The sequence below is a fragment of the Cydia fagiglandana genome, chromosome 15, assembly GCF_963556715.1.
Source record: "Cydia fagiglandana chromosome 15, ilCydFagi1.1, whole genome shotgun sequence".
NCBI classification, from domain to species: domain Eukaryota; kingdom Metazoa; phylum Arthropoda; class Insecta; order Lepidoptera; family Tortricidae; genus Cydia; species Cydia fagiglandana.
Window position 1 is genome coordinate 10,078,513 of NC_085946.1, and position 12,464 is coordinate 10,090,976.

The 12,464-nt window shown below is 38.2% G+C and overlaps 1 protein-coding gene across 1 annotated transcript in view; it reads right to left on the bottom strand.

The window, feature by feature from the left end:
• Positions 1 to 12,464, bottom strand: part of LOC134671340 (uncharacterized protein CG43867) — a 448,491-nt gene that overhangs the window by 313,758 nt on the left and 122,269 nt on the right. The window contains exon 4 of the mRNA XM_063529166.1: positions 6,631 to 6,784. Coding sequence (XP_063385236.1) covers positions 6,631 to 6,784 — 154 coding nt within the window. The remainder of the gene's footprint in view (positions 1 to 6,630; positions 6,785 to 12,464) is intronic.

A 12,464-nucleotide genomic window follows, 5' to 3' on the forward strand; every position in this document is an offset into this window, starting at 1 on the left:
ACCTTCTGTAATACCCGCCGTTTCGCAGATCTAAGACACTTTCCTATTGGGTCATGTTTAAGCTCCAACTTCCCCCCCTCGTTTGACGCTTCGGGCCTTCGGCCCCACGCGGAGCCTTCGGCCTTCGCAAGCCTCGACGCTTCGCCGTCGGGCCTTCGTCGTTCTCGTGGAATGCCCCAACAATGCACATGTGCAATATACTGATTTCATGACAAGTACTATGGCAACCTGGCCCTGTGGTTGGCGCGCGGCCACGAGGCGGCAGTCGCATCTGCACCCTCGCTAATTTACTGCGCGATGCTGAGGGCCAATAACGCCTGCTGGGTCCGGTTAGACAATGTTCAAACATATACATATGTTACGACGCACCAAGGCCAAGGTACAGGCGTCTATTTACGGCGCATATTTGTGGCCGTTTCAGCGCTATTTGAAGTAACCTACTTCTTATAAAAACAATAATATCAAAAAAAGCAAAACGTACAGATACAGATAGTCGTATATATTGAACTGATATAAAAAAATTACTCATCTAGGGTCAAAATCCAGCGAGGAAAATATCGAGAACGTTTGCATGGAAAAATGACCACTAATGTATCCTCTTGATAGAGTAATTGACATCAGTCCCCATTAAATTCCACGATTAATAACAGTTCATAGCATCCGTGTAATAATCAATTCAGGGGCAACCAACCGCGGAATGGATTACCGATAGACTGTCAAGCTATTAGTCAGATAATCGATTAAAATAGAAATACATTAACTGTTAAGTAGTCTCGATAATCAGTGATGGCATATTTGTCTCAGTTATGAGTTTTCTGCAGTTCACGGTTCCTCGTTATTTTTTTACAAGCTTTTATTTAACTTGCAATGTACCTATGTTTGTATGCAACTTATGTTTATACGGGTCAAATCTTTCAAGTTAAATTCGACCCACTTCCCGGTTTCCGATGAAGCTGAAAATTTGCGTGCATATGTACTTAAGTCGGGTGACGATGCAATATGATGGTACTCTGTGATAAAACAACGCAACCTAATTGCGTTTGAGGTTTTTAGAATTGTCTCGATGAGTATTAGTTGTCTGTGGAAAGAAAAGTACAGTCAGCGATAAAACCTTGTACCAAAAATTAAATATTTGCATAAAACTTATTAATGTTCAATCCACGGAGCTTAAATGAGACATGCAGCGACATCTAGTCAAGTGTGATATTGGGCAACTATAAAACTAAACATGACATTTAACAAAACTAGAAGACGGAACCCTCAAAACACCGCAATGAAAAGCAGATCAGCCATCTATCAAAACCGGCGCGAACAAAAACTGGGCCCGTGAATAATATCGCTCGGAATTAAATCCGGCGCCATAACGCACATGCGGTGCGACTTCTTATATCTGAGATAGTTGTTTTACAGACTTAGCCCTTTACAGAAACGTCTGTTTTAACTATTACGAGTACATCAAATCAGTATAGATGTAAAATTTCTTGAAAATATTACGGGAAACAAAAAAAACTTTTATTTTGATTTATCAAATTTCGACTTCTGTACAAAACTAAATATGACAAGTTTTCAAAAATGCTGGAATAGGGCTACACCGTCGCGTCGAAGCCAGCTAGCCTTGGAAATCATTTTAAAAACATGCTCGTTCTATTCAATATGCGTTACGAGAAAATATCCAACACCACAAATTTAATATTCAAAATAATTAACCCCAAGGATTTTGGTCGGAGACTTTGAAGAGTGTCTGAACCGGCGGTGCGGTGTCGCGGCCGGGTTCATGACACCGCGGAGTGACATATTCCATCGCCGCCATAACGGCCATTCGTATACTATGTATCCTAGTTAAGGTATATACATATGAGCTCTTAGCAGCCTGAAAGTAAAAATATTCTATTTAATTTTCATAAGATTCAGTATTCAAGTTTCCAGGCCCCCGAGCGCACTGCAGCGCCCCGGCGGCGGCGGAACGTGTACAAATTGTACTACTGCAGGTTGCGCACGTGGCGTACAGAGTACACAGCAACAGAGCCTTTTGAATAAATAGGTTAACTTGCCATACCCTATTCAGGGTCCATGCTATTTAATGTAATTTAAAATACCATCTGTATATACCATGGAATGCAATAAATAAATGAAATGAAATTTCCATGCAGATTTAAAAGCACAACACTTTATTACGCAAAACATATAACATTGATTGCGATGCGAATGTGTATAAAAGTGAATAGTAGGCGTATTTTTATTAATTTGACCTGTCAGTGTTAGAAGTAACATTTTCTGTTGAATAAATTACACTTTTGACCCAGATGATATTCACAACAGATATTATATTCACGTAGAGAGGTCTAATCTCGATAGAATAGAGGACACGGCCCATATAAATCAACCGATCTAATAGTTGCCGATTACGGCTAATATTTTTATCATTTTAAAACGGAGCGCCTACTCTGCGTGTTATCTCGATAGAGTAATCATGCTTCAGGCCGGACACGGCCCATATAAATCAATCGCCCTAATAGTTGCCGACTACTGCTAATATTTTTATCATTTTAAAACGGAGCGCCTATTCTGCGTGTAATCTCGATAGAGTAATCATGCGTCAGGCCGGACACGGCCCATATAAATCAATCGCCCTAATAGTTGCCGGCTACTGCTAATATTTTTATCATTTTAAAACGGAGCGCCTATTCTGCGTGTAATCTCGATAGAGTAATCATGCGTCAGGCCGGACACGGCCCATATAAATCAATCGCCCTAATAGTTGCCGACTACTGCTAATATTTTTATCATTTTAAAACGGAGCGCCTATTCTGCGTGTAATCTCGATAGAGTAATCATGCGTCAGACCGGACACGGCCCATATAAATCAATCGCCCTAATAGTTGCCGACTACTGCTAATATTTTTATTAGGGATGTACCGACTAGTCGCCGACTAGTCGGGAAAGCCGACTATCCGGCCACATTTGTAGTCGGCGATTAGTCGGCGACTAGTCGGCAAAAATGGCCGATTAGTCGGCACTTTATTAGTGAAAGATAAACAGAAAAAGAATCAATATTTACCATATGTTTTATGTTTATTTTACTAAAATACCTATTCAGGGTGCATACCTATGAAAACTTTTGTTCATATAATTGACCTTTTGATCGTTATCGTATGTTGGTGGACTGATGTTTTCCTCTACAGGTCGATCTCAACTGATTCTCGCGTAACTTCATGTGCCAGTTCGATAGTAAATTTTTTTAAATTCAGTTTTTGTTTATTTAGTGGTGGATTAATGCTATTGCAAAATTTAGAGACTTAGTCAGGGCACGTTGCTCGTAAAGACGCTGACCACAGGGGATAGGTTCTTAACTGGCGACTACGTACGGGGAATAGAGCCTTGGAAATACCTCCTACAAACTGTACTGACGGTATGCTCATGATCGCAAAGTAAAAGAACTAAAGACAGAAATTGAACGTAGATTCTTGTGATAGGTCTTTGAACCTTTTAGCCAAGCTAAATTATGATGAATAGCGCAACCAAAGGAGCAAAACTATTGTTTTTCACCTGAACTTATACGAAACTAATGATCTGGCCGACTAGCCGACTAGTCGGCCGACTAATCGGCCATTCGAGCGCCGATTAGTCGGCTAGTCGGCTAGTCGGCCAAATCAATAGTCGGTACATCACTAATTTTTATCATTTTAAAACGGAGCGCCTATTCTGCGTGTAATCTCGATAGAGTAATCATGCGTCAGGCCGGACACGGCCCATATAAATCAATCGCCCTAATAGTTGCCGACTACTGCTAATATTTTTATCATTTTAATACGGACCGCCTCTGCCCTTGTATACTCTACATGTAATCTCGATAGAGTAATGCGTCAGGCCGGACACGATCCATATAAATCAATCGCCCTAATAGTTGCCGACTACTGCTAATATTTTATCATTTTAATACGGACCGCCTCTACCCTTGTATACTCTACATGCAATCTCGATAGAGTAATGCGTCAGGCCGGACACGGTCCATATAAATCAATCGCCCTAATAGTTGCCGACTACTGCTAATATTTTTATCTGTATCCATATTACGCGGTTCTCATTCCCTGATGGACCGATATGACAAGATTTATTGTTGTAAAGGATCAACAACTACATGTGTTAAGGACTAGCTATAAAATATACACCTGGGTCTATGTTAAGGTTAGATACAGCATATTGCAAGATGAATTCAAAGGCAAAAGGTTGCTAAAGTGAACATAATTAATATAATTTATATACTTAGAGGTCCGAATGTATATATTAAAATAAGTTCGCCTTATAGCCGCTTAATGAAACACGTAAAAGTTTTACCTCCTTCAAATATAATGAAATAACACCTAACTCAATAAAGTAACTTATTACATTTCAGCGACTCAAATTAATCAAAATTACATTACAAACTGCTATTTCGCATTAAGATTACAATTACAATATTGGCCCTACAGCCAAAGTCGTCAATAGCAAAGACTGCCAATCACATAGCCAGTTTAAATATGACCTATGGTCACGCGTAATTGTTACGAAGCTTTAGATCAAGTTATACTAGAACTAGCTTACATTGCAGAGGAAAATGCTTAGTGAATAGACTCCAAGGAGCCAATTGTATGCAAATCCAGAGTCGCCCGCTGTTGACAATCGTTAAAACTTTATAAATGGTCCTGAAAGACGTTCGAGGAAATTCCCTCTGCTTAATTGCGAGTTTCCACTTTCAAATCGATTATTTCTACAACGGTTTTCAAGTCTAATTTGTGACGGGGCGCGTGAAATTTGCAGGCGCTTTTTGATCGCTTAATATAAAAAGAGCAGTTAGCAGTACCTACATAAACTCGAAAGCAATTAAAATGCAGCAGTTTATGTAGTTAAAAAAAAAAACCTGTTTTCAGTGTTTTCATAACTTTGAGAAATATATTCCAATTATTTTACTAAAAAAACATTGTCATTTGACGAATAAGGAAAATTGAAGTACATCATGTACAGATTGGGTAACCAAAGATTCCAAGATGTGCGACACACACAGAGATATACTTAATAATCCAAATATCATCATCAATATTTTTTAAACACAATTCCTAATACGTTAGGTAAGTATAAGTACCTACAGTTAACAAATATTTAGGCTCCAACTATGGAGTGTTAAGCAAATGACACGTCACATAGCACTAAAATCTTTGCGCTTCCTTCCTCAGTCGGTAAAAACTTGCGCTTCCATTTCACACTCGATTAAATAGTTATTAGTTTAGGTTCTACTTATTATAAAGCAAAACCGTATCTACTTGTATAACTAATCTAACTACGAAATGACTACAGAGATCAAAGCGTCGCGACGGCCATAATATTACGTACGCAATTTCTAATTAACCTGTTTATAAACCAAGCTATATTTAATAATTAAAGTAATTTACGAGTTGTGCGGCGCCTTTGATGATAATTTGACATGCTTAAGTGTCAAGTGAAAAGGTAAGTGGAAATATGAAAATATAGTACCTATGTACATGCGTTGTATCGTATCAATATAATATTAGTATGTTGCAGTTGTGTAAAATATGTATATACTATTATTCGTTGTATTATAAATATTTGAAGACGATAAAACACAATTTCACGAGTCATTAAATTAAAGATTGCTTAAAAGCAATTCTACAATAATAAAAGCAATAATGACACCATAAATACTATATTGATACGGGGAACTTACCATGCATAGTTGTTTTAATGAGTTCCCGACGATGACAATGATATTCATTCAAACAAATATGCATGGTAGGGGTAAATAAAATATCCCGTATTCAATTGTATTTACATATACATATAATCATGCATAAATCGAATTTGACACCGTCCGTCAAAAAGTTACCTTTTACCTTACAGTTTTAAAAGAATTGTGAATTTTTTACATAATTATTTTACATCATTAATCATAAATGCCATAACTATGATAAGAATTGATAATTCACATGATGAAAAGAAAGAGATTACGAATACCTAAAATATCCCCAAGCATTGTTAGCAGTAATGACGTCACTGTGTTCCCATTTGTTCTTTACGATTCCGAGATAAGAAGGTATGTTAACAATGAGGATTAGCTTAGCTGTTTCCTCTTCGTAATATGACGTAATTATTGCAAGGAACTCATTCCACGAGGGTCACACAGAGATAAAGGTTCCAATTTGTCTTTTCTATACCCGTAAGTCGGTACATTGGTGAAACAAATTGCGACTATTTTGATCCTAGCCAAAAGTACCAAGTCATGGTCGGTTAAGCCACTGTAAATTACGAGCTGACACTGACCTCCAATTATTCTTAATTTTCAGAAAGCAAACGAAAGCAAACTTTCATTTGACCTTTTATTATAGCAATAGAAGTTTTCCGATTGGTATGTATGAAATTAGATATACAATTTCATGTCGTATCGATGGGTCAAATTGGCTACCGAACGGACGCCGCAGTTAAGTCGAGGTAGAGGCGGACCAAAAATGAGACGGCGGGACGACCTCGACGCATTGCAAAATAATATATCACAGCACGAAACCGTGATGAGTGGCGTAAGAAAAGGAAGGCTTTTGCCCAGCAGTGGGATATAAATAAGGCTATTAAAAAAGCACTCACCTTTTCGCTCAGCATGTGGTGCACCCTGGTCGCCTGGTGCCTGCTGCGATGGAGCTCCAGCTGCAGTTCCAGACATCGCTCCTGCCAGTTCACGGACCCCAGCTCGGTGTCCAGCTCGAAATCCAGCGGGTCCACACGGGACTGACCCGCGGGTCTAGAACAAACAAACGGGTTTTTGTAAGACATCAACTGTTTGGTTAATACCGCTGTGTCATGGCTTTAAATTGAAATCATATAGTTGCTACTCCACGGTAGCGACAGCGACATTCTGAGGTAGGTTAGTTCTACCTAGGATGTCGCTGAATGCTTCCCATTTCGTGGTTTCTATAGGTAGGTAGAGTCGACGTCAAACATATGTTTACACTTTTCGCCTTATTACGAAGGAGTATAAGGTGGCAAATCTTTAACATCGACTGTACATATCAGCATAACCCATTTTGTCACTTGAATATTTAGCTACAACTGGGACTAAGACGGTCGTATAATATTAGGTATATTTTACATCACATCACATATAATACAAACAATATGTCAGAAAATACAATGAAATCTAAAGGAGCCCACAGACTACGAGTTCGCCGGACGATATCAGCCTGTCAGTTGTACGGAAGTGTCATCTTTTGCGATTAACTGACAGGCTGATATCGTCCGGCGAACTGATAATCTGTGAGCCCTTTAACGGGTCTATATAGAATTGATCAATATCCATAACTTTCCACAATATGCATATAAAAGTTTGTCTTTTCTGCACAATCTATTTATACCTATTGTGTGGCTTTTCTTTGCAGTTATTTTCATTTCATTTCAACGGTGACGTTCGTGTCAACCACATGTCAAAGCTGAACCGGAAATGGATGACTTACACCTTCGAGACGTCAATACGAGCCAAAAACTATTTATACTTACATTCTTTTACGCGTCAGTTTTCGTTCTATGAATAGAAACATCAAACAAATTTAACCAATATTTTTGCTACAGTGCCCATGTCAGTTACAAAGAAAAAAAAGATTTAAAAAGTTACGTTTAGATTCAATTCACAGGAATACTCGTACATTCAAGAAATGGTTTAACATAACTATTATATATGTACGTCTCATGACAATTAGATAAGTAGGTATTTAATAATATGTATAAACTTCAGGGAATCCTTTGGCACTTTTTTAAGTTCTTCAAGACTACGATGCTCTTTCGAGTTCAAAACTATATATGCTCTTTTGGTCGAAATAATGTTGGTTTTATTTGTATGTAAACTACGTTAATCGTATTTTCATATTTGTTCATATCAACTCACTCAACTCAACTTACTCATAATATATTTGAATTGTTTTCGTAAACAATATTAATAAAACAAACCCAATGCAATATAGCAGACGTAGATATTTAACGCGCCGAATAAAATCTGCAGCGAACCGAAAACCGGATCAACAATTCAAATACAAATGTGAACAATTTGCATCGGGACAACGGGCGCAATGGAAACGATTTAATGTACGCAAATTATGCGAACCAACGTGCTTTACAGACGCATGCAGATATACATATTTAGCGATCATGATAAGGCTCTTCTAGAAATAAAGATATTTAATCGCAAATATCCGGATAGGTGGGCTAGTATAGCCACCAAGTGGATGCCGCAAAAGAAGCGCGGACGTGGCAGGCCCAGACGGAGATGGCGGGATGACTTGGACGCCTTCATCAGTGGCTGGCCGGAGAAGGCACTACAACGGGAGTCATGGAAATCAGGGGGAGAGGCCTTTGCCCAGCAGTGGGACACCACAACAGGCTAACTAAAAAAAATCGCAAATATGTAGTGATGGACAATCCGGTCAGCGGAACGCAAGAAAATAGAGGCCTTTGAAATGTGGTGCTGGAGACGGATGCTGCGTATCCCATGGACAGCCAAGAGGACAAACGTCTCTATCCTCCAGCAGCTTTGGGATCCAGACAAGGCTATCTACCACCTGTTTTAAAAGGATTCTTAGCTATTTTGGACACATAGCCCGCCGAGAACCTGACAACTTGGAGAAACTTGTAGTTGTTGGGAAACTAGACGGAAAGCGGCGACGTGGCAGATCTCCTGCTCGGTGGTCGGATCAGGTCTCTACCCTTACAGGCCTCACAATAGCAACCGCCATGAAGAAGGCCGAGAGCAGGGTGGGATGGAGGCGATTGGTGACAGAGGTCATCTGAAAATTTCAAGACGGACACAACCTTCAGCAATGAAGAAAACGACGAGAGAGAGATGTAGTGATGAACATAGATGGGAACACAGTAATTTTGGATGTACATCTCACTTGAAGAAGCAAGCAATTTTTTCTTATTAGCTAGGCTGAATAAAAATAATGAAAGATTTGTTGTAAGATGCCTCGATTTTGGGCAGTGGACTGTTAGTAGACGATGCTGCAATTCAGATAACTTTTGAAGCACAAATCCTTGTGCTTCATTCATTACAAATTAAAACTTCTAAGCTGCAAGTTACCGATGAGTGATAAAGTTTTGTCCTAACTAACAGCTTAGACGTTATAGTCTTGGTGTGACAGGATGCTGCGATTCAGATACTTTTTGAAACATAAATCCTTGTGTGCTTCTAATTCATTCAATACAAATTAAAACTTCTAAGCTGCAAGTTACCGATGAGTGATAAAGTTTTGTCCTAATGTATTCACTAACAGCTTAGTTAGACGCTAGTCTTCTGATGAACTGCATATATTTAAGGTGCTGTAGGCTCGGCACAGGAGTGTTAGAGTGAGTACATGGGGAGTGAGTAATTCCTACATTGTTATCAATCTTAAAATTAAATATATGATGGCCAAAATGGTCAAATAGTAAATGAGTTAGGAATATTTTCCTTATAGTATTTATTATGAAATGTGAGATATATTAATAAAACATTTAACTAAGGTCATTTAGACTAATTCAACATAAAATGGCGCCGTTCTACTTTACCCAGTTGATGCTCAATGTGCACGACTGGTAATTTTAGACTTGATGAAAACAGTGACTTTTTAAAAGGATTTCGCCATTCTGGACAAAATCTTGGGCAATAAAATATAATAGGTATCGTAATAAAAAAAAACACTAAAATACTCCAAAGAATATAAACCCAGGGATTTCATTAAAAAGGATAATTTAAAAACCAGATTTAACAAAAATCTCCATTTCCCTGGCGTAAGATTACGTCATAAAACTAGAAAAGTCCCGACTCAAATAAATCCCGGCGACCAATAAATCTTGCATACGAAAATGAATATAAACCATCGCATCTGCGGACGCCCTAAAACCGGAAAGTCGTAAAACATGCAACGATAATCTCTGTTCAAAAATGGATGCAATAAATCCTTGCAGTTCATTAATGTAAATACACCACTTTCCCTACGAGTCATAGTTATCATAGTTAAGTATAAATTGATACATTCAGAGAGAAATTAGACTTTAATCGCATGAGAATAAGGACTAGGGTAAATGACACTGAACGAACTATAAGCCTGGGCTATTATTGGATTACGTCAAATGAGGCTTTATTAATTTCCAACAGCGAAACTAATGCATAATATAAATCACGGTACGTCAGGTATCGTTCGGTTTTGGCGGGAAAATAATGTGTGGAAGTTTTAGATACCTACTGGAAAAATTTTGAACATGTAAAAGCTTAGTAGGTATACTAGATATCTCTCCATGACACATACATATGTGACTTGTATGTCTTTTATGAGAATAAATATCTTTAAACCTAAATTTAATTGTATTCCCGCAACTAGGTACATAAACTTACTTGGAATTATTTAAAAACATAACCTAGCATTATTAAAATAGATGGAATAATAACACACGAAAACACAAAAGCATTGTACCTACCTACTAGAATAATGGCATCCATTACTTTAATTTTTGAATTAACATAAGTAGAAACGCAATAAGTAGGTTGAGTCAGTATGTTCTAGCCGGGGCATTGAACGTGGCTCCTCGGCGCAACGGCCGTACAGTCAGCAGCAATAGTAGCGGATAAAATAACAAACCAAAAGTATGGGCCACCCATACTTTTCAAAATAGAGATATCGCACTCAAATAGACGCTACAAGTCGCGTTCAAAAGTATTCGTCCTAATCTAATCGTACGATATATAGAACGTATAGAGATAAATATATATAGGTACATGTTGAGTACCTATTTTTGTGTAAGACTACTAGAAAGGTAGTTTAGGCATGCGTTATAACGTAAGATCCACTACTTTTAAAGGTAACTGTACCGATACTTGACGCCGTAGCCACTCCTTCTAGTATACACATGGCCACAAAAGTATTGTGTGTAGTTTTTACGTACAATAATATAATTATATTTGTTCGCAAATAATCTTTATCAAGAAAGAACAGATTTAAAAAAAGTTAATAATGTTCTAACTTTTTCTTTTTTCTATATATCTAGGAGATACCAACAGATTGGAAACCTCTTAATTTTTTAAACCGTTTAAAAAGAGGATGTACCAGCTACAAAGTGCCATTTCATATTTCAACACGTACTTACCTACCTAATCCATTACGGATTAAACGGTATCTTTCAACTTTGCATTCGCCCAAACAGGTCATAGTCCGGGAGCCGGCTGCATGAAACAAACCTCATCAAAAAATAGAATATACCTACCCTGTAGAGGTACCTGACATTTAGTAGATTCCAACGCACTTGGTCGGCCTAGGCTTAACCTGGCAGATTTTGTACAAATGGCAAAAACGTTGGACAAAAATTCATCAAAAAAAACCTCATCGAAAAATAGAATGAAACTTGTATGGTAGGATACCTGACCTTGAGGACAGTAAAAAAAAAGTGGTCGGCCTCACCTTAGCCTGGCAGTTTTTGCAGTCCGACCAGATTTATTGGGTCACGTGAGAGCTACAATTTACCTCATCGAAAAATAGAATGAAACAAACGGATTATAATAGCTAAAATAAGCCTGTCGACGTATGTCTTGGTCGGCCTCACCTTAACCTGGCAGTTTTTGCAGTCCGACCAGATTTATAAAAAAATCATCAAAAATTTTTTATCGAAAAATCGTATGAAACTTGTATGGTACGATAGCTGCCTTTGAGAACAGTAAAAAAAAAAGTGGTCGGCCAAATCCTGTGTTGGCAGGTTCCTGTGTCCGACCAATTTTGTGGTACCACGTAAGAGCTACAATTTACCTCATCGAAAAATAGAATGAAACAAACGGATTATAATAGCTAAAATAAGCCTGTTGACGTATGTCTTGGTCGGCCTCACCTTAACCTGGCAGTTTTTGCAGTCCGACCAAATTTATAAAAAAAACATCAAAATTTTTTTATCGAAAAATCGTATGAAACTTGTATGGTAAGATAGCTGCCTTTGAGGAGAGTAAAAAAAAGTGGTCGGCCAAATCCTTTGTTGGCAGGTTCCTGTGTCCGACCAATTTTGTGGTACCACGTGAGAGCTACAATTTACCTCAACGAAAAATAGAATGAAACAAACGGATAATAATAGCTAAAATAAGCCTGTTGACGTAGGTCTTGGTCGGCCTCACCTTAACCTGGCAGTTTTTGCAGTCCGACCAAATTTATAAAAAAAACATCAATTTTTTTTTATCGAAAAATCGTATGAAACTTGTATGGTACGATAGCTGCCTTTGAGGACAGTAAAAAAAAAGTGGTCGGCCAAATCCTGTGTTGGCAGGTTCCTCTGTCCGACCAATTTTGTGGTACCACGTGAGAGCTACAATTTACCTCATCGAAAAATAGAATGAAACAAACGGATTATAATAGCTAAAATAAGCCTGTCGACGTATGTCTTGGTCGGCCTCACCTTAACCTGGCAGTTTTTGCAGTCCG